The sequence below is a fragment of the Patiria miniata genome, unplaced genomic scaffold (assembly GCF_015706575.1).
Source record: "Patiria miniata isolate m_02_andy unplaced genomic scaffold, ASM1570657v1 HiC_scaffold_29, whole genome shotgun sequence".
In the NCBI taxonomy this organism is placed as follows: Eukaryota; Metazoa; Echinodermata; class Asteroidea; order Valvatida; family Asterinidae; genus Patiria; species Patiria miniata.
In genome coordinates this window covers 14,720,539-14,744,685 of record NW_024037068.1, presented here as the reverse complement: position 1 = coordinate 14,744,685, position 24,147 = coordinate 14,720,539, and the positions used below count along the sequence as shown (strand labels likewise).

Below are 24,147 nucleotides of genomic sequence, written 5' to 3'. Positions count from 1 at the left end.
AAGTAATGAATCAAGACCTCGCAATTTTAATACAAAAGTTATATATGGTAAGAACCAGGACATTGGCGGTACTTATGTCCCTAAGCAAGCTAGAGCGAGATGCTAAACTCCAGTAAGATTAGAGGCTTTGCATGGTGGAGATACTTAAAAATGAAAGGTTTGCGGAAACACCATGTGCGAAAAATTTCTCAACTAAGAGAATGGGTCTGAAAAGTACCAGAGGTATAATTTCGACGTTCCGGTCAGTATGCTCTGACTCTTCTGAAAACGGTCTGAGCATACTGACCGGAACGTCGAGTTTATACCTCTGGTTCTTTTCAGAACCACTCTCTTAGTTGAGAAATTATTCGCACATGGTGTTTCCGCAAACCTTTCATTATTTATTATGCTAAACTTCGTGAATTAGGCAGTACTACCAGCGGATGGTGTTTTTAAGCAGATATGCGTCTATTAGTTGTTTCCCCCACCCTTCACCCCCGGGCTGCCTCACCGAAGAAGTGGGGATTGTCTGTTTTTGTGACAATCCCCAACGAGGTCCCGACATACATACGTGGGGCGCACTAGTGATTGCCTTTCCATGTAGTAAGCCAATGATAACACTGTAATTTGAGTGACCAAAATCCCCACCCTGGGGCATGAAACACGTGACCAAATCCCGACATCGGGCCTGGGGCAGTGGGGGGGGGGGGGTTGAGGTGGGGTGGGGAAACATTTGAGAGGCGCATTTTAGAGACGTGTTTGTTAAAGGTACATAATCTTTCTATCTCACAACTTTCCGAGAAGTTCAGGTGTCAGACTAAGATATGTTATTACTCAATTTAGGCATTTGTTTTACCAATACACCTTAATTGTGTCGTTATTTTCTCATACTTGAGCAACTGACAGTTGCAACTGGGACTATTCCAAAACAGTCGCAAAACTGTATGTACGCTGTAAGAGTTGCCGTCAACTCCGAGCAACTAATGGCAAGTCATCCAGTGTCAAGTGAAGTGCAAACCTGTTCGCACGGACTGAGTCAACCTCTCAGTCTTCCAAAGAGCGAAACTAAGAACCAGACGATTTAGAGAGAAAAAATCACCCTAATTTTAGATGAAAAATTTTGAACAAGAATACCTGTTCAGTCTACTTTTGATGGAATGAATTTCTCTGTTAAGCGGACTAAGTGAAACTTTACTTTTGAAAATAACAGAGAAGGCATTCCTTCCTCATTAGTTTGTCCACTTTTGGTAGTAAACTTGAATTTGGACTAAGATGGACTTGTTAGTTTTTTAATTACGGACTGACTGGCGATGAATTCGACCACAACACCTTAAAGTAAATGGCATGCCGAATGGCTCTTCGCTGGCATAATGAAATATGAGGTGGTAAGTAGATCACGATGCATGACAAATTCCTGCTTTATTAATTCTGACACTTGCGCACGCCATAGCCATTGGATTATGCAAGGCTTCTTGGAGATCATTTGATAAAAAAGAAAATAAACAAACAAACAAGCTTTAATCGAACTTCGTCAGATTATCCAATAGATATTGCGCGCGTAGGCATTGTCTTTTCTTGGACTTTATGCACGAATTAAGCCTTTCGCACAATATTTTGAACATCGATGGCACTTTATACGCGCGCTGCAGCCTTATTGGTCATTGCTCAAACTACACGAAGGGCATCAAATAAAGTTGACATCGTTAGCCCTCCAGCAGTCGATAATGCACCTCCGATAACACAAGGACTTGGATGTGTTTTTATGTTAGCGAATAGTCCTGTCGAAACCTATATACGCTATAGACAAACCTTGATCTTCTATTTAGCTGCCTGGGCCACCGTTGATCGATCGAGACTCCGAGAACTTGCTCATTCGACAAGAGTAGACCCAAGAGCTCGTACACGATGTTCCGTGCCGCTTCCCTGTGTGTTCTTCTGATCTGCGGACTGATGTTCGCATCAGGTAGGTAAACTCGGGATAGAGTAGAATCAGGGTGCCCGTAAGGTCAGAGCCAAATTCTGATAAATGCACATAAGACATCCGTCAGATATATCAAAAATCTGCCCCAGAATGATTTGAAATACACTGTTAACACTTTAAATCACATGTAGATTGGTAGTATTGCCTTGATTAAGGGTCAAATAACATTATAAACAATCTATAGTCACTTACAGATGTTATGAAGTAATCGCAAAAATTTCGGGCAAAACGCGGATCCAGCCACGACGTAGCCCGTTCCCAGTGAGCCTCAGCACCTAGACCAGCCAACCTGTCCCCTTATGCAAGGTTTTGTTTTAAAGGATTTAAGAATTTTTAGACACATGTACAATTTTTTGTTGTTAGTGTCCAATTAACTGTTTTTCTGTCAATTAACCATTTCTGCAGAATTCTGCCAGAAATCTGCCTAAAAACCCATTCTGTCAAATTTTCTGTCGAACTCTGTTTTTAACAAAAATTCGGTCAAAGTTAGCCGAAAATCGGCTAAAACGGTCATCCTAAGTAGAATCAGCCTTGCCTATTTGTCTGTTTAGTCGCCTCTTTATAGTTCGGGTGATGTTGATATAGCAATATGGCGAGCCACGAGTTTCAAAGGCAATAGACTCACAGGCTTTTACACACATTAGAAAAGAGGTTTTGACCGATCCCTTATAATGATCGACCAAGATGCAAGATGCCTTGACACAAACCGCTATACATCTGTTACAATCAAGCAATGATTCAAGAAGGGGGGGGGCGTGGGATGAATCAGATCGTCATTTATTTTTTCTTGGAGATGAGTGATCGCGTCTTATGATTTATCTTGAAGCAAACAAGGGCATCGCCGTAGAGGAATGGACCGAGGAACGAGTGGAAGCCATGATGAACGCTAAGGCTGCCGCTGCTGACGATGGCATGACCTACGAAGGTGAGTCCATTGTTTATTATACTCATTAACAAAAATCCCAGTCAAGATAAATATGAGCAGGAATCCACGTTCTACATGTATTTCGCCTGACACCTTTCAGGGTCAATATTGACCCTTTCTGTGTCATTTTCAGCCCCCCCCCCCTCCCGAACCAAAACTTCGATACGTCACTATTAAAGGCCACAGGTGACACTCTTCAAGGTCATATATTTGTCTATATTTCTAATGACTTTGCCCGGAAATACAATTATTTTGCCTGACAAAAAAATGGCGAATTTGTGCTGTCAACCCCCTTCTCCTGTCGAAGCCCGTATCCCCAAATTGTAACCGTGAAAACTGAAGTTGAGTTATGTGTGTTCATTCTGCTCCTCGTTTTTAGCGGTGAGAGAAGAGGTCGAATACATGAGTTACCTTTACAGCAAATATGTCAGGGATAACAACTGCGGTGCTATTATCAACCTGTATGATCCGGCCGTCATGCTTATCGACCACGATGCTCCCATCGTAAATGGAATAGAAGGTGATATCTCTTTCTTATATCCTGGCTTTCTTGCCAGCTTTCGTCACTTAAAGATGTGATGTCCGTCCTTTTTTCGTGAACAAATATGCATTCATATGCCTACGAGACAGACAACTGTATAATTCATTTTCAATGTTCAACACAAAATCCATGTCTTTGGAACACCATTACTTTCAAGTTCTTATGCTGCTAAACAGAATCGCACCGAGGCTGTTACAAAACGCACCAAAGTGTGTATTTGCCTGCGATCGGGGCCCCCTATTGGCCCTCTTTTGTTTCTCGGGACCCTATTGTCCTCTATTGTACAACGTCCTCTATTGAATGCAGAAACAAACTCACTGTTTACCACTTTGATACCCAAATATGTATCCTTGATGAAAACAGTATACGAAAGTTATTCACCTTTGAATCGCATATCGTCCGAAACAAATTGTCTGAGGTGTGGTTACGACTAATTCCCTTTCAAATTTCGAATTAAATTCGGCCTGAATATAATTCAGATTCTCCAGTTCCCGGCTCCTATCAGTTCATCTGTAATTGTAACGTGATCTGCGATGTTGTTTTTGATTGAATTCGATCGTTTCACGATGCAGTGTGACACCAAGAGTTTGCCACGGAGAGTTCATTTTTCCCAGTGCATTGTGGGAGATTGTCGACAATTTCGCAGCGCGGGACTTTTGAAAATTGTTAGTTTTTCCGGTCAGTAGTTTCGTAGGGGTATGATTCGAGAATCTGTTTGCCCTTTTCTTTTCTTTTTATCAATATGGTGTTTTTTAGTAAGGCGGCAGAACGCTATGCCCCAATCTATTATCAGCTCAACTTGAGTTGTCTACTGACCTCATTGAATGGGCCATGTTTTGAAAAATGGACTCTCCATGGCAAGCTCTTGGGGGCGCACTGCGTTGTGAAACGCCCAAATAGTGACTGATATTTTTTTTTATATGTGACAAGTTTGAACACTACCCTGTTTAATGTTGACTTCACAGCTATCCAGTTTACGCTGGCTGCGCTGGAGGGAGTTGGCTCCATGAACATGACCACTCTCTCTGTCGCGCCCCTGGGTAAGGATGCTAGGTTCGTCTTCCAGCACGTCTTGGCCAAGGGTTATAACCACGAAGGAAACTTCATACATGAGGGAGAGTAAGTAACAGATAGTCAACTTAATATTGCCTTGCGGTGGACCGTTTCCACAGTACTGTCATCTTTCTGCTCCTGTGGTTACCTCAGTGGCAATCGATAGATATACATCTCACAAAATCATTGTACACTGTTAAAAATGCCCGTAATTTACGGACTCTGTAAAGTGAAATATTCCGTATTTTCGGCGTAATTTTACGGACTTTCCGTAAATGCAAATATATTAATTATGCTAATTAGCGTGATTACAATCAATCATATCGGCCTAAACACCTACACATAATATAGTACATCTAAGTACATATTGTGATTTCACCCACAACCGTGTACACATTTCCAAACTCGTACTTAGGGTCTGTTTATTTCACGGAATGAAAACACTTTTCCGGAAATTTGGCTGCAGGAATACGGAACGCAATTTTTTTTTGCTGGCAGCAAAATTTCCGGAAATGTTTTTTCATTCCGTAAAATAAAGAGACCCTTAACACGAGTTTGGACATGTGTACACGGTTGTGGGTGAAATAACAATATGTATTAGATGTACTATATTATGTGTAGGTGTTTGGGCCGATGTGGTTGATTGTAATCAGGCTAATTAGCATAATTAATATTTGCATTTACGGAAAGTTCGTAAAATTACGCCGCAAATACGGGATATTTCACTTTATACGGAGTCCGTAAATTTACTGACATTTTTAACAGTGTAGTCAACCTCGACCCCAGGGTGTCGAGCAGTACGCGCCCACCACTACCTGCATTCCCACCCTGTTATTGGATCATTTGCATGTGAAAGATTTTTGAACACGTATGCAAATGAGGAATAGTCTGGTGCCTGCCTGTGTGTAACATTTGCATTTGTTTTGGTATGCGGTGTCTGGGGTATAAACAGAATCAATTCGTCGTAGCGTGAGCATGGCATGAGTTCTGAACATACGATTTTATTTCAATGAAACTGTTACGATCTTAATGAGACACCATGCGGTATCACATTTCATATTGATATAAACAAATTGGAAAGGAAATGGCACATCTCTAGACCATAGAGAAAGTGTCGGTTTGGCCCTGCAAAGTACAAGGTCAAGTTGGACCCTCATTCAAATCTAAGAATAAGAATGTACAAAGCCTGTCATTTTTTTATCAGTCGTTTATCATCTAAACGGCATGAAATATAGCCTTGACCAAGGCTATCAGCTTGTTCCCATATGAGCTTGTTCCCGCTACCGCACACCGCGCGCGCAGCGACACAATGTTGTACTGTACCGTTAGCCCCAACGACCCTTGCGTGTGCTTTGTGTGCATGTACATGTTGTACTTACGCCCCACACACACTTCCGCAAACAGCCGTACAGTAAGTCGAGGCGGAAGATAGCCTTGACGCAACCGTGTATGCCGAATATGATAATTAGTACGCGCTATGGTAAATAGTCTTGTCTTATTGGATAACGGCTGACAAAAAAATGAATATTTATTGCATTACATAATACGACCAAAGGTAGGTTTATAAACCAGACGGCCTGTGGTAACAATAATTATTGTAAACACCCCCTTAAAATCTTAAATAATAGTAGAATAATATTTATAAAGTTACACATAGTTTGGGTCGAAAATGAAATGAAAAAGGATGAAAAATTAGACCTTCCAAAAACGGCAAACGGTACAAAACCGCACGCCGGCAAAAACGATGTCACCATGCACAGAGGCCACGTTGGGGCCGTCCACTGTAGGCACCGGCCCGGCTGGCGCCATGCAGTAAGACACGCTGCGCTTTCACGTTCAGCGGCAAAAAAAGTGCTCACACTATTGAGTATATCTACCGCTGACTTTTTTTTGGGGGGGGGGGGTATTTCTTCTAAGCTGTCAAGGGGATATGGGAAAAAATATCTCTCCTTCAGCAAACTTATTCTGTAAGACTGATTTTAACTTGTATGAACAACTTATAAGTTATATGTCGTATGTACGACTAATATATCGACAGGGTACGACATATTTCGACAGGGTACGACTAATATCATCGACAGGGTATGTCGACAGAGTATGACATATCAAACATGTGACATAATGTCGACAGGTGCCGGTACAACATATATGTCGTGCATAAGTCGAGTCGACAGGGTACGATATAATTTTTCGCATACGACAAAGTCGTATATAAGTACGACTTAATATCTCGTGTGTACAAAATATGAATTGTAACTCGTATGTTTGACTTGTTTGTCGATTATGTGGTACATGCAACATATCTTGTGAGAACAACTTGTATCTCGTACGATTTACATCTACGACTTACATGTCGTACGTATGTCGTAGGTACGACATATACGATTCATACGTACGCGTTAAAATACATGTGTCGTACGTATGAGATGTAATTTGCACATGGTACGTATTCAGGGAGAGTTTTGTTTTCACCATGTACCTGACAGTTTCGTATATTTCCATCCCAAAGTCAATAGCTCGTTTCTTGCAGTTAATTCATACGAGTGCTTATAGATACGAGTTAACCTGCATTCGATTAAATGGGTATGATTTGACTTGGGTCCGAGTTGACCTGTTCCCTACATTCGCTGTCAGAATAGCACGGGCAGGTAGCGGCGTGATAATGTACGCTGTTGCACAGACAAAACGCCGGCGGACTGTCTTGAACTGTCCAATTCGCAATACATTGGAAATAGTATCATTTTGAACAAATTGTTCACTCATATAGCGGCATGTTTCATTTGTTTGTAATAAAACTGGAGAAATGGTTTAAAATGGGATTGAAATACCTGGACATACCTTGGTTTGAGTGAACATACATGTACATGTACATGTACGTGGTGTATACAGTAATTTGTGGGTCATGAATATGTATGTCGCAGGTCAAAGTTTACGGGCTTTGATTGGATATCGTGTAATATATGCGCATCAGAAATTTTCGGCCGATTTCGGTCGAAACTATAAAGAAACACATAAGGAATTCGCCACGGTTGCGTCAAGGCTATCTTGCGCTTCGACTTATTGTACGGCTGTTTGCAGAAGTGTGTGTGGGGCGTACGTACAGTACATGCACACAAAGCACACGCAAGGGTCGTTGAGGCTAACGGTATAGTACATGTACAACTAGTGATTGTGTCGCGGCGCGCGCGGTGTGCGGTAGCGGGAACAAGCTCGTATGAGAACAAGCTGATAGCCTTGGTCAAGGCTACATGAAATATTGATTTATTTATTTGCAGGACTTTCCTGATTTGGAAGAGGCACGCCACTGGCCTGAGGATCCACATGGAGATCTACGATATTGCATCTATGACTACTGTCTGACCGTTTTATTGAAGGAGACAAACACCGCCCCAGCAAACGACCTCAATCCCCCCCCCCAAAAAAAAATAAACCAAATCCACCTTAATGTCTTTTAATCTAAAGCATGAATGATGAAGCTCCTTCAAACGACACAGATAAAACAAATGTGACTTTTTGTTATCTTTTTTTTGACATTTTCTATCAGTCATATTCGATTTTACTTCAATAAATATATCACAATTTGGTAAACGTGGTCATTTTAGCTGTTCTAAATACGAATTGTTTTGGTGTAAACATCAGTAACAAAAAAAGAGAGGTCGACACAGAACCAATGCATTGCTGGCTGGAGTGGGTTTAATCGACGTTTCGAGACAGTAAAACTGCTCTTCTTCAGGAATCTATACAATAAAACTTAAAACAAAATGAACTTAAACGACAATAACAGAACTTAAACAAGGGTGATAACTGTAGTGATTTAATCAAGTCGAAATGGGTTGATGGACTTACTCCAAGGGCATGTGGAGGATGTTGTCTGTGTGTAAAACAATCTTTAAATGTTAGAAACTAGATATAAATAAATACTGAATGACTGCAATTAATATAACATAGTGCTTGACAGATTCTTTGTTTAACACAAGACATAACTTATGTCTTGTGATGTATTTTCTAACGAATTCAAGTATAACTTCCGATTGAAAAGTTTTGGGCATGGATCGGCACATGCATATCACAAACATACATTTATTATTGAGAGTGTACATAATTATCAGGGTGACCAGACGATATTCGTAAAATTCTGCTCAATGCATTTCAATAGGCCTACTCTGCTGGATTTAACAACAAAACTGCCTCGGTTACACCAAAAACAAGTTGTATGAGCGCGCGCGCGCTGACCTGAAGTTGCACTTTCCACGTGTTAAATACATTGAAGAGTGTTACTTCGTGAAAACGAAAATTTACAGTTTCGCAGCTTTTTCGGTTTCACGAACTAACACTCATCTTTTTTCTCTTATTTCTTGTTAATTTAATACACAAACGAGTGAAAAACAGCAGATTTAATAAATTCAATTCATCAAGTGTCCACAACGAGAAACCCAACTGAAAATACTCTGTCGTTTTGACGCAAAGTGTTGTTTTAGAAGGCGTTCAACTTTAGTTGCCGTTTTCTCCGATTGCTAGTTTTTACTGGTATGTAGATGGGTGTTACTTCGTGGTGTCGGTGACGAAATGTGCCAGATTCGGCAGAAAATCTACTAAAACGGTCATCCTAATTATTTTTTTCGTACGGGACACAGTGAATTGCAGAAGTGTGTGTTGCGTGGAAAACGTTACGAATTAAATTACATATCCAATAATAACGTCTCCCAAATGCAACTTTGCTTTCAGAAAAAAATATATATTCTTTTTATCTGTATATTATGCCAAACATAAAGCCAGTCGGACTTGTGGGTGTCTATAGATACATTCTTTTAAAGTATTCAAATTCAACATGACATCACATGACCCATTATGACGTCATCATGACGTCAACTCAACATATAACACTGTCTACGTACGTACATAATTCAACCAAATCAGACTTGTAGTTCTCTAGATGTCGGACTTTAGAATGAAGCCAAGAGAAGAGTTATTAAAAGTTTGGTGGGGCAACTCCTCATGTGGCCGAAGGCTGCTTTTTACGTTAATGAGAATGTGAAGCAAGTGGACTCTGAGATATGGTTATAATTTCTGCTACGATAATAACTTATTTACATATGACGACGCAGAATGTAGTTCAGTCGAACAATATATACAAGAAAAACGACAGTTAATTGGACATAAGTCTGTGGAATTAAAGAAAACAATTTGAACATTTCCTTAGTTCGTTATTTAAAATTACACAGCAACTAAATTCAGCATTTAGAGCTTATAATTTATCTGCAGTGTAAATATATGCATTTATGTGTAAAAATTGTACCATACCATGCTGAAAGAGCTTCGAAATATTCTCAAAGTACAACAAAGTTCCAATGATATGCAACAAATGTACACAGGACTTCTAAAAAAAAATCAATAATATGCACCTTTCAGATGACGTCAAATGTCATGTGATGGCGTCATCGTGACGTCACTTGTCTATGCGTCCATCGACTAAGTTGTTTTGGTCTGTGTCAAGTTTGGAGTCGATCTATGTGTCTAATGTGTGTAATGAGAAACAAATTTGTGTAATGAGAAACAAAATGTTAACATTTCAAAACTTCGTTCAAAAAGAAAATCAGTCGATGACGTCATCGTAACGTAATATCAGATTTTGCATATTATAATTATTATCAAACCGTCAACCAAGTTTCGTGACGATCAGACCTAACCTTATGTGTTTTTTTATTTCAACCTAAAATAGGACCTACATTTCTTTAGATATAACATCTTAAATATCCAACTTCAAGATGACGTCACATGACCATTGATGACGTCACTTGTCTAGGACCCACTTTAGGCCAAAAAAAAGTCTCCGGTTTCTGGTATGGAGCTTGCCCAAATAGGTGGTGCGGCGACGCGGCTTTTTTTTTTTACCTGACTTTTTTGCTTCAAATGTCGGCTGATGACTGCAAATGGTGCCCGACTAAACTTAGTGCAAAATGTACGGGAGTCCAGTGAGTCCACACAAAGCTTATTATCGATCATACCCCCATCTAAAAACACGTTAAAACTGTGCTGCAGCAGAATTCCAGTCAAACCAGTGAGTTTGGCGGTTTTGAGACATCATCTTTTATTGAAAAAAAAACGTTTTCATTTTGCCGACGCGCAGGGCTACGGCGACGCGCGCGCATACCAGAAACCGGAGACTTTTTTTTGTTTTGGCCTTACAGTACAGAATGTATCTGTGCGTAGTTTAAAGTTAATCTAATTGCACTTTATGTCTCATTTTGAGAGTTGAATAATATACAAAATAGATAAACTTTTATATTAAAAATATCAATTTATGACGTCATTATGACGTCACTATATGAAGTAACAACAAAACGACCGGACTTACCATTATAATGTGATTTTAAAAAATCGCAAGATTACGCATAAATAATAGCGTCAAACACTTTGACGTCAAGAATTTCGCTTGTTTTTTTTCTGTTGATGAGATATGGCTTAAAGTTTCAAAAATTCAAAAATCGTCATAAAATTACACGATGAAGTTATCATGACGTCACCTACATTCTATTCCAGTATACCCACATACCAAGTTTGAACCAAAGCGGACATACAGTTCTCTAGATGGGACCTTAAAATGTGCACGTTTAAGATGACGTCACGTGATCCAAGATGAATTTAGCATGACGTCACTGGTCGAGACACGACTTTGCTTTGTGGTTGATGACTAGGTTCCATACCCAAAGAAAAGGCGTGTACAGAGTCTACGGGATAAGAACGCCCACGAAGAAAACAAATATTGAACAAAAACAAAGACTTTAACGCAACTATGCAGAAAAGCCGATGAAGTAATATGTTGCGAAGCTTGCTTGCCTCAGCAATTACAGCACTTCATTAGCTGAAATGTCTCTAGGCGTTACATCAGCACAACGAATATGATTACTTCATTCGTACGCGTCCTGGGGATACGTTGTCTGTAGGCTAACTACAAGAGATGCCTTTGTTTAAATTTGCATTGTTGGTTATTGTCAGTTCGATACTCGAGACCGTTTCTCTGTAGGCCTATTCATATAGTATTCACCTAGCAGTGTTGCATCATTGCAGTGAAAATATACGGAAGAAAAAGTGATCTTCGCAATGGCAGCGAGAGGATATCATCTTGTCGGAGGTTGCGCTGGTTTGATTCTGGTTGTTCTGTTGGCGTACTGCAGCGAACGTGGTCACTGCGCACTAACAGGTAGGTGATGTAATCTTATAGTCATATAAGAATCATTCACAGTGATCCAAAAACTACCCTACCGAATCATTATCAAAGCTTACCTGGATTAAAGATCGCACTGGTGCTGAACACCCCCTGAAATGTTTCTGTCTGACTGACGTAATTTAGTCTAAGAGGAAATCCAACGATCAGTAATACATGTAATTGATTCTTTGTCTGAAAACAAGTGTGTTATCGACTTAATCGTGCGTGTTTTCTGATCAAAAGGTTGTGCATTTGCCTTCTGTTTTGAAAAGTGTAATTTTCCCTGAGCTGAAACTTTAAAAGGTTAATAGGTTTTGGACATTCATAATTAAATTTTGAGTGGTAATATATATTATTGAAAACGAAAAAAAAATGATGCTATATGCATTTAGAGGTATTAAAGTGCCCACATAGGATTAAACAAACGTATTTCTGTTTTTTTCTGGAAACATCAAAATTGTTGGAAATCATTCATTTTGCAGACGTTGATTTCCCCACTTGATGATATTCAAATGTTTCCCTGCCACTGACCGTAGCCCAGACCCCACCACCCCAGAGTTGTAATGACTCGAGTCAATGACTCGACTCGAGTCCGACTCGAGTCACAATTTTTGGTGACTCGACTCGACTCGAGTCCCTAAGGGTAAATTACTCGACTCGACTCGAGTCACTGCCAGCAAATGACTCGACTCGACTCGAGTCCCTCATCAAAAGACTCGACTCGACTAGAGCGAAGGCTAATAAGACTCGAGTCCCAAAAATAAAAGCACAACTTTGAGAAAAGTATTTGCCATGACTTACGGTGCAAACTTTATGCTTGCTTCGCTTTGCGAATAGCAGTCATGTATAAATGTACAACATGTCACAGACTCCCACCTCATGGTTCTAGAACGCACAAAATACTATCCAGGAACCAGATTTGTAAACACATTTTCTTATTTGCTGTTTCATCATTGGCTTTAGGCGATTTCTTATAAAGCTCCTTGATTCGAACGCTGGCTAAACGTATGGCCTCCTTCTAATGTTGGTATTAGTGTTCAAATATTCGTGACTCAAATTGACTCGAGCTAAATATTTGACTCGACTCGACTCGACTCGACCTTTGGACCTAATGACTCGACTCGACTTGAGTCACTTCTTTAAAATGACTCGACTCGACTCAAGTCACAAAAATCAGTGACTCGTTACAACTCTGCACCACCCTTGTTTTCCAAGAACGTACAATTACCAAAGTATTTCAACGGAGTTAGGTTCATAGGCACTGTATTTTCCACTAACAAATTGACGAAATCGATGCTCATCACCCCTGGAGTATTCAAACAAATGGGAGGGTCAACCTTTCATGACCCATGGGGGGCCGGAGTGCTCCCCCCCCCCCTCCCGGTTCCGCAGCCACTGCTTACCGTGAAGTTTTAGCCCACTGGATGCAATATTTTTACAAAAACAGAACACATATGCACCTTTTCGGGGGTCGTGGGTAGACTTTACTGCCACTGCTTCCGGTTAAAATGATACATGTTTAATCGCACTTCTCGTGCGCAGTCGTTTAATCAGCAATGCATACCGTGCATGCGTACTTGTAAACAACACCTTTTCAGGCAGAATAATTTCAAATGGTAGGTCCGCCGTTACGTATGATGTTATTCACGAGGTGCATTAGCGTCGTAGGTACACTCTAAAAAGTCCAGGGTCAGAATTGACCCGGAAAAGGGTCATGTGGGGCCTGACCCTTTTCCGGGTCAAAAATTACTCTTTTCTGTGTCAAAATTACACTGTGTGACTTATTTTTCGGGTCATTTTGATCCAAGAAAGTGTCATTTTTGACCCGGAAAAGGGTAATTTTTAACCAAGAAAAGGGTCAGACCCCACATGACCCTTTTCCGGGTCAAATCTGACCCGGGACTTTTTAGAGTGTACGAGTTATAGGTCATACGTACGAATGTGCTAGGTTGTGTAGGTGTTAAGGCGCATGTCCGACATTGTGGTGTCGTAATTCGATTATGTTGCTACTGCTTCCGATTCGAAATATGAATTTGTATTGTACTTAATGTGTACAGCCTGTAAATTAACCGCCGTTTGGCTACTTTGAAATACTTTTATGCAAGACGAAAACATTCACATGATTCTTTGAAAGCCAAACTTAACCTGTAAATTTTTAAACCGCCGTCAAGTTCCACGTGCTTACCCGGACACGTGACGCACCCCGGATGCTGACACGTAAAAAAACTAGCACGAGCGGCAAAGCCGCGAGGGCCTTCACCATCTCGTGGAGAACGCTTATGTTTTTCTTTACATTTCCCTACCGATTTGGTAGACATGCATAATGCATTACCCGTTGTGAATTGACCAATGAAAATGCAGAATTACTAACGTAAATCAGCCGTCGTCTGGCGCCAGACAGCACGCGCGCCATGGCGCGGGTGCTGTTGCAGGTAACCGCAAACCACCGTTAGATGATTGGTTTATATTACTTGATTTATATTACGTGAATAAATGAATAAGTGATTAGTTCCACGAGATACTAAAGGCCCTCGCGGCTTCGCCGCTCGTGCTAGTCTTTTTACGTGCCAGTATCGGGGTGCGTTACGTGTCCGGATGGTCCGGGTATAGGCGCGTGGGACTTGACTAAAGGCTACCTCTAAATCAGCACTCTATCGTGTATGAACGGATAATATATCTACATAAAAAAAGTGTGTCCACTGGGACTTTGTTTTTTAAACCTCCTTCAATGATTGTGTACTTTCAAGCGATACCAATTCAGGCAGGATGATTTCACAGGGTATTTGTCATTTCCTCACTCTGAGCTAGGATTTTCTCATTAACTTGGTAGATCCGCCGTTTCAGAATAATTGCCAATGTTCCTTCATGCATGCCATAGTTAGAATAGTGACTGGTGTCACTGACTTCCTGTGAACTAACTAAACGTCTAGACGAGTAGACGGTAAGAAAAACACACTCGCGTATCGGTTTTCAGCTTCAAACTCTTCATCGTTTCAAACTTTTCTCCATAGGGTTTGTACACGTTTTTCTTCCACCAGTACACTATGACACTTTCGTAAATCTGATTGACGTCAGACTCGGCACATACATAGACCACTGCCCACAGATGGTCCTTGAATATTTTCGTTATCATGACGCCATCATAAGTACGTCACATAAAAGTTCATTTTTTTTATCCATAGGTTTTGTACACGTTTTTTTTAAACCATACACTTTGGCACTTCCATATGTCTGATTGGCTTTAGACTAATTGGCAGACACTTAGACCACCTGCCGAAGATGGTGCCCCATGATTTTCGTTATGACGTCAACGTGTGTCACGGGACGTTATATTAAAAGTGCATTTTTGGAATCGCTATCACTTCGGACCACCCGTCCGATAGGCTTCAATCTTGGTATGCATGTAGACAGGGATGTAGTACATATGAAAATTGAAGTGAGGTCATCTCATGTCATGTAACGTTTCATTAGAGGGGCATTTTTCTAAGGCCTATATCTCAAGAACCATAGATCCGATTCAGTTGTCACTTGATATGTACCGATACCGGGATGTGTTGTAGATGAAAACACAAGTGGCCTCAAAATGATGTTAGCAAATTGCATGTGACGTCACATTAAAGGAACATTTTTCTATTAGTGGCCTATATCTACAATACTGTATGTTCGATTTGGTTGTAACTTGATATATACGTTTGCTGTGATGTGTTATGGATGAAATTTGACGTTACGTCATCATTATGTGTCCATCACGTCACGGAGTCATTTCAAACATCCGAAACAGCTGGGGTTTGTCCACAAACACATTTCTAGTTATGTTTGTGGTTCTTGGATTTCTATTCACCCTATAGATTTCCGTAGCCAATTTCCTTTACTTCAAAAGCGCAGTTGTTTTCATTGATATCCAGTTGCAACCATAATCAGCTGGAAGTCAAGAGTTGGAATAATTTTTTTGATGTTGTGTATGAATCTGTATTGGTAAACGAACATGCCTCTTACTTCTGCTAACCCGTATAAGTTTGCCTTTTATTAGAAAGGCCCACACCACGCCTTACAACCCGTACGTACGTCTACGTGTACGTACGCCTTATCCGCTCCGTTCACAAGTACCCCGTCACCGGCAAAGAAAGTACAGTCGAGGTGACCGAACGACGCCATCGCGGAACGCAGACACTGCGTGTACATAAGTACAAATCCCTTGGTGTACGTGCGTCACACACAAGGAACGTTGCGCGCGCTTCAACCAGCAAAATATAAGTGGCCCACCCATGGGACGTCGTTGCTAAGTAAAAGGGCGCCCTCTTTTGTTGGCGCACGGAGCCCATAACCCGTATACGTACGATATACATTATCGGTTATAAGTCGTTAGTACGATTTATAAGTCATCGAGTTACAATGTGTGTACGTCAAGGCGTATGTACGGAAATTCTGGTGTCGTAAGTTGATTTTGTTGCTACTGCTTCCAATTCAAAAGTATATATATATATTTTAACGCGCTTCCCGTGTACAGTCTCCAGATCAGCACTTTATCGTGTATGTTTCGTAAGTCCAAATGGACGGTTCATCTTCGCAATATTTAACGGATAATATATCTCCCTAAAAATAAAAGTGTGTCCCCAGGGATTTTAGTTCAAACCGCCTTCAATGTTTGCGTTTTTTTCAAGCGATAGCATTTCAGGCAGAATGACTCCTCAGGTTATTTGTCATTTCCTCACTCTGAGCAATTTTTTTGTTTTCTCATTAACTTGATAGGTCCGCCGTTTCAGCGTAATTGCCAATGTTCCTTCATGCGTGCCATAGTTTGAATAGTGACTGGTGTCACTGACTTCCTATGAACTGACTGAAAGGTTGGACAGCCAGAGAAACACATTCGAGTCGGTTTATGTTTATGTTTACCAGTTTTCTTGGATCTCTATTCACCCTGTAGATTTCCACAGTCAATATCCTTTACTTAAGAAATAAGGTGTTTAGAATGATCTCCAATTGCAATCATAATCAACCGGAAGTTAAGCTTGCTCATTGTTTTGATGTTGTGAGCATAGTATGATGTATCGTACTATAATTTTTGCTTCTTTAAGGTGGCATGATTGGTAAAGCCTGTTCCCCTACATCATTACAGCGCATCAGGCTACGCAGCGTTTGTTTTTCCGTGGCATGAAATGACTAAGAATGTTTCTGTCCCATCTAGATAGGATGCCAGTCCGTCGAAGGTTACTTCCCAGCAACTTTTTTTTTTATTATGAACAGTCTTACTTAATCCAAATGGCAAACCAATGGACCGATCCAGTAAGCTCCGCCCAGTGCGAACGTGGGCAAATTAACACGTGCTCTTCTCCAATGCCACACTGTATTTTCCTTCCGCGCGCATCATACGCGCGTGCACTTAATTAGTGCACGCACGTCGGACATAAATCACGGCAGTGATTGGTCAGAATACCATGGGGCGGTGCTTACTGGATCGGTCCATTCCTTCATTCCTATCACAAATTAAAAAGAATTGTAAACATCAATCAATCAAACATATACACGTGCGGTAATTTTGATAAGCTCAGTATCACGTGATATAGGTGTCTCACTTGCGTAGAATAATCACTATACTTGGTTACAGAAAATAACAAAGCGTCCAGCACATAACATCTGTCCAAATATTTCACAGGGCTTGCTACAGATCTTGGAGAGATGTCATGAGTAATAAAATATGATATAAGTAATAGTGCTAATCAGTGTTGTAATAGGGTACATCGCCATGCAACCTCGTTCCCAGTAATCTCTCACATCTACCTGCTCTCTCAGTCTCACCCTGGAATTAGATTATTCTTGCATGTTCAAATATCTTCCACATCTATGGAAATTAGTCTGGAGCCTGGCTGTGCTTTAAAACATTGTTTGTTTTTGTATGCGGAGCCGTAGGTGAGAATCCACTCGTCAAGACGTGAAATCCGAAAACAAGATTCTCTTCAAAGTGAACACGTTAGAATCTTATACAGCCAGTATGCAGTGTCTTAGCGTAATTATGGAAAAGGGGAGTGTTTTTGAGCATTTGTTCCCGTGCGAGCCACTGCGCGCGGCAAGATACATCAGCCTGGACACCGACACAGCCAGTACTGGGGGCGAATACTTTATTTACACAATAGTACAGGGTACTCGTTTTCAGGCAACTTGAATCAAGGTTACAGGATTGTAGAGCGCCGCGTGTGTGAAAGTATATAATTTATGAATTGCAGGGTTTGGTCGAGCACCGCCGTTTCCTAGTGGTTAGGCATGCTAGCTAATACTCACAGGTTACGAGATCGACTCCCTGCTCTGCACTTAACAGATTTTGCTCTTGCTCTTTTTTTCAACAATGTAAAGATTTATCTTAGAAACGTTATTTTTCAGTCGGATACTTATTGTATAACAGCAATTTTCTTTTTCTTTTCAAATCCGAGGATCTGGAAGATTTTTTTAAAAGGGAAATAAAGTCCGAAATCCGCACCAAGTTTAAAAATAGTAGCCTCCACTCAAGCCTGGTAATTTTAACCATGCTCCATAGTAAAGCGCACAAAGTACCCCAGATAGTTGTGTAAAAAAAAAAAAATCCCGTCCCGGGGTATGGAGGCGATTTTACATTACGGCTGAGGTGTGATAGCGGGGGAGTTTCCACATGAAAAATGTACCTGTAGGGGTATAATGCATACCTATTGCTGTGATCGTTTTAAAATGTTTACGTGATCCATACTGCATATGCCCCACTCTCGGAAAAGAGGATGGGGGGGGCAAGTGGGCAAAGGTAATTAGATGGAAGACAGGGTACTCCTACTGCCTATTCGTGTCACTTCAGGCAAAAAAAAGAGGTAGAGAAGGGAACAATACAAATTCCAGGGAAGGCACAAAAAAGGGGGTCTACCCGAAGTTCCCCAAAACCTATGTTCCCCAATACTGATGTTCCCCAAAATCCTTAGGATTAGGGTTAGCGTTAGGATTAGGGCTAGGGTTATATGGTAAGGGTTTTAGGGAATATCGGTATTGGGAACATTGGTATGCACCCCGAAAAGGTATTTAGGCCGGAAAATATTCAGTTTTTGTTAATTTGTTGTACACAAAAATCGGTGTTAATCATTTTTATTTTCCCTCCCCCTTTTAAACCCTGGTGCTGACAATTTAGATTGTGATTCCAAGTCAGTAATCTTCAGGAAGTTAAACACGGGAGCCGTGATCAGTAACTCCCAGTCCCTGACGAGCAAGAGGGTTGATTCGCCCTTGCAATGTGCCGGCTACTGCCACCAATGGGCCGGGTGTGTCTCCTTTGACTACGCGGCGGGAAACGGCCAGTGTCGCCTCCATGGTCTGGCCTTGACCGATGCCGAGTTTACTCCCAGCAGTGACAGCTATGCCTATGGTAAAGTGGAATAAATTACCCCACGACGAAAATGACGAGTTTCCATCACGGTAGAGGGCGTTATAGACAATATGAATCAAGTCTTTGGAACTTTGGCACTCGGAACCAATTAATCCCGAGCACTACTACTCATCCTGTCCAGGCATGTACTTATTATGGCGCCCATGAGATAATCGGAATTCGTCTAAAGACATGACTAGATTGTTCTTGTTTATAGTGCCCTCTAGCGCCGAAGTGGCAGGGATTCGCTTCACTAGGGAACAAAATCTAAATACAGTCTGGGAACAAGACTTTTACTGATTACCTTAACCCCCCCCCCCTCCCAAAAATGAATTAATAATAATAAAATAACTAGAGGCAATATTCGGACGAAAACAAAAGCTGTTTTCAATTAAAAATTGGAAACACTAATCACGCCTATTTGTTTGACAAGTTTCATTCTTCTTATATACATTACTGCACTGATAATTTGTAGAATACAAACCCAACTTTTAAATTAATATGTCTGGTAGAACTAGAAGGCAGGAGGTCGTGGGTTCGAGTCCCACCCGAGTGACTTTTTTTCCAACTTTCACTCTGGAGGTAACACACTAAGTGTTCAGTGTTTATACGTCGGTGAAGGGCAAAACCTACTATTGATTTACATCACCCTGACGAAAGACTCCATCCAATGAATGTTTGGTGTAGTTAATGATTTATAGAGATAAATCGTAAAGAGTATCATGTATGTACAAAGAACGTAAAATGAATGACTTTTCGTGATGTTTGTTTAATGATTATATAAATATTGGATGGGTTTGAGAAGTATGAAAGAATTTCTCTTCAAGCAAACACGTATCCTCGATCCCGATTGGTCGATCCATGGCAACAACAGTGTGATATTTAACAATTGTTGACTGCTGTGATCTGGGATATGACGTTTTGAATACCCGAGGGGCGCATAGCACCCGAGGCGACGCCGAGGGTGCTATAACAAAAAAAAACGAAACCCAAATGTGCCGTAAAAAAAAACACGAAACCCAAATGTCGGGACCTTTGTTTTAGTAAAGTTCTGCATGTATAGCTCTCTTTCAAAATCTGGGGTATAAAAGCCCAATTTTTAAGCTTTCTTTTAGCACAAGAATCATTTATATCACTTATATAATGTTCACGTAACGGAATCTTAAACACAACCACCGTTTTAAATTTCTGTCCACGAATCACGAAAAAGTAAGGGTTCTTTCAGCAAAACGAAAACAAATCACAAATTGTTTTCGTTTTGCTGAAAGAACGCACACCTGTTTGGCGAACGCACACCGTGGGCGATGTTGGTTGGTCGTGATAGCGCCCTCTTGCGGCAGCGTCTAAAACCTAGACTAGGCCGTGAGGTGATATATTTCCTGTTTGATTTCTTTCGCCTCGCGAGGCGAAAAACTCAACATGTGCGGTCAACCCGAGCTACGTGCCAAGCTAAAAAAATTAACTGGACAATGAAAGTACAATATTCTTGTTTGTCGATGTATTTTGGTTCTAAACTGCAGGACCTATATATAACTATAAGTACGCAACTGACACAAAACAGACTGGAAACACGATTAAGGAAAGATAGCTTTAGGGAGTTGATCGTCATGATAACATACTTTTTTAGGGATAACTACTTGATGCAATGACGTCAGCAGATTGACTACAATAAAGGCTTTGTGCAGTACATAAGTCGTTGATTCAAAATTCACTCATGAGGGCGATCTCTGATTAGCCTGAACCAGCGGCAAAGTGGGAACATATGTAAAAGCTGGGCACGAAAACAAAAAAAATGTGATCAAGTTATTAAGTTAAAACAAATATTTATACAGTGTTTGATGTTTAGATTACAGTGAAGCTGCTACATTGCTTCAATAAACATGATGATGTTTGTTTTGTTTGTGCACAAAAACGGTGTCAGTGTGCCCTCATTTTTGTTGCCCTTCCAGAGTAAATCTAGTTGGACGGTAACGCTGCGGCATTTTACATATGAAACTGGCCGAGTTACGGCAATGGTAGCCGTTCCAGTTGGCTGCGGTACGCAGTTTCGCGCAGTCTTCATTGCCAACGTTATTGGGTTCCTTTGCCCCCCAGAGGGCGAACAAGAATGTCGATCCGTCTAGCCACGCCCAAACCCCCTCAACGGCGGCATCTGTCAGGCCGATCCAGGCGAAGCTGGCCGTACCAGACCGGTCAAGCATGTACAAAATTTGTTGACGCTTGTTGACGCACTTTAGTAGGACCCTACCAGACTGCTGAATCAACTCCGCAAGGGACAAGGCCTTTGCTGCATCAAGGACCAAGGCCAGGTGGAACGGCCGGCCGGGTAGGCCCCGGGCGTCGCAGATTCTCTCCGCGCTGTTGAAACTCAACGGCTGCGGCACGTAGAGGTAGCAGTGCTGGCCGTGAGCAGCCCAACCATCGGGGCAGAGACACCGCGAATACACGGTGGGCTGAATGATTAGAACAGCCAGTAAGTAAGGTGGTGTTTATCGAAGAAACACACATCTTCAATCCAAATAATGATGTCTCACACGTCAAAGCTTGCGCTCAATTCTTAAGTGCAGCTCTTTTCAAAGGGAGCTTGTAAAATCCTGAAGGTGCGTGACGCAAGAACACATTAACATTCGCCCAACTTCTCGAAAAGTTACGGAAGAAGTATGATATCCATTTGATTTGATATGAAGTACAACCCTGGTGTACACTTTCTAGATGCATCTCTTAAATGTTTTCGACATGACGTAGTGTATGTGTTGCTCTCACACGAGTCGGGTTCTCTCTTCAGCCATTCCACTTGACAATCAATGTTCCAGGGAAAACACTGTCCTCGCTTTCACTATTCACATCGCACATACACAATGACAGCTCCTTTTGGTGCATCCAGTTTAGTCCACTCTCCAAATGATGAGCATGGAACAGTTACATTCAATAAATAGGACTACTTGGGGCGCATTCAGATGCTCGATATATGACCAGTAATTCATCAGTCCTTTGTTTGACATTGTGTCTCTTGTTGATGGGAGCGGAGCAGCATCGGAAAACATGTTGAATGTTTCATATCATCAGTCAGTTTTGTTGAAAGAAAACTACCAATAAATATTAAGCAAATCCACATAACAATGTTATTGATCCACGTGAACAGCCCACTCGCTGAATTTATCTTCGTTAATGAAATAGATCCGCGTTCCAAATGAAATTGTTTTATGGGACGAAATAGAGACGAGCATCCAAAGGCAACTTCGAGTCAAATCATTGGTCGAGTAAACACAAAGGGCCTCACGTGACTCGATGCATGAATGCGTGACTCAGTGCGTGACCCAACTTGCCCCCAGTTTTATTCAAGTGCCCTCTTGCGGACACAAATGTGACCCCACGAGCATAAATATGACCCATCGAGATAAACACGATCACGAAACTTGCCCCCAAAAAATCGGATATTTTTTTTTTTCAGTAACCATTTCCCAAAATGGTACAGTAGAGCTCTGATGAATACGAATATGAAAACCATGCCCCAAACCCTGAAAATGCGCCCTGAAAATGGGCACATACAAATAATGCGTACTTTGTGTAATGGCCCATTTTGAAGAGCGCCCCCTATTTTTTGAAAATGGTACAACATCCACCACATCCCCCTTCTCCCCCTTCTCCCGTTGTTTGCGGTCGTTATCTGATCGATGGCGGCGGGAGACATGGCCCGTTTGATCTGTGCTTGTGCTAAACTCCTTCTTTTCCTACCTCCATGGTAAGACAAATACATTGGTCGTTCATTCAAATAGTCTCATGAGGGAGCTCTGTGACAAGCCAGAACCAGGGCCCAAGATGGCATTTGCAGGCGCTGTGTAGGAGAAACTGTCATCGAGTTATTAATAACAAGTAATGTCACCTACAGGTAATATTACTGAGCAAAGGAGGGCAGTGTTGGGACGTCGTTGCCAAGGGCGGATCCACGGGGGGGGGGGGCAAAGGGGGCCATGGCCCCCCAAAAAAGAAACCAATTTTTTTTTTTATGTGACATCGCAATAAAGGCAGGCAATGAGTACACCACCATCTTTTCCTAGAAAAGCATTGGTTAAAGTGGTCAGAAATTGCCTCAGATCGCACCACAGAGCATCTAGAATCAAAAAAAAAATTCGGGGCCCTTAGGCGGGCCCCGAACCCCACGCCGTAATTTTTTTGGCCCACTTTTTGGGGGGACCCAAAATTTTTTTGCCCCCCCCAAAAAAAAATTGTGTTCTGGATCCGCCCTTGGTCGTTGCAGAGGTACAAACCATAGACATTTATCAGAAGTCTACGGTACAAACAGATGCGAATGACATGTTGATGATCTACATGTAAAACGTTATTCACGTTGCCACAAAATACTACAGTTTGCAGTGTTTAATGTAACTAAAGTTGTTACAATGCTTCTATTAACTTGAAGTGTTTTCTGTTTGTAATAGGGACGGCGTCATTATGCCTTCACTTTCCACAGTAATCAAGTTGAACAGTACCGCTGTGGCATTTTACAGATGAAGCTGACCGCATTACCGCATTTGTAGTCGTTCCAGTTGGCTGCGGTGTGCAGGGTCGCACAGTCCTCGTTCCCAGAGTTGTCGGGTTGATATGACCGCCAGAGGCTGAGTGTGAAAGGCGACCCGTCCAGCCACACCCAATTGTCCTCAAAGGCTGCATCCGTCAGGCCGATCCAGGCATAGCTGGCCGTACCAGACTGCTGAATCAACTCCGCGAGGAACAAGGACTCTGCCGCGTCCAGCACCGAGGCCAGGTAGGACGGCCGGCCGGCGGGTAGGCCCCGGGCGACGCAGATTCTCTCCGCGGTGTTGAAACTCAACGGCTGCGGCACGTAGAGGTAGCAGTGCTGGCCGTGAGCAGTCCAACCATCGGGGCAGAGGCACCGCGAATACACGGTGGGCTGAACGATTAGAACAGCCAGTAAGATGGTGATGTTTATCGAAGAAATGGACATTTTCAAGCCAAACAAGTAGTGCCTCATACAACTGTTTTCAATTCTTGAGCGTAACTCTTGTAAAAAGGCTGGCAAAACCGGGTTGGCGGCAGGCCTCTGTCTTAATGATGCGTGGCGTAG

At 41.7% G+C, this 24,147-nt stretch overlaps 1 protein-coding gene across 1 annotated transcript; it reads left to right on the top strand.

Annotated features, from left to right (window-relative positions):
• The first annotated feature begins 1,593 nt into the window (after positions 1–1,593).
• Positions 1,594–8,224, top strand: LOC119736187. Its single transcript, XM_038210212.1, has 5 exons — positions 1,594–1,942; positions 2,787–2,885; positions 3,265–3,405; positions 4,392–4,545; positions 7,755–8,224. Exons 1-5 carry the CDS (start codon positions 1,885–1,887, stop codon positions 7,837–7,839), a joined length of 537 nt encoding a protein of 178 aa, XP_038066140.1. The 5' UTR covers positions 1,594–1,884; the 3' UTR covers positions 7,840–8,224.
• The last annotated feature ends 15,923 nt before the right edge of the window (positions 8,225–24,147 follow it).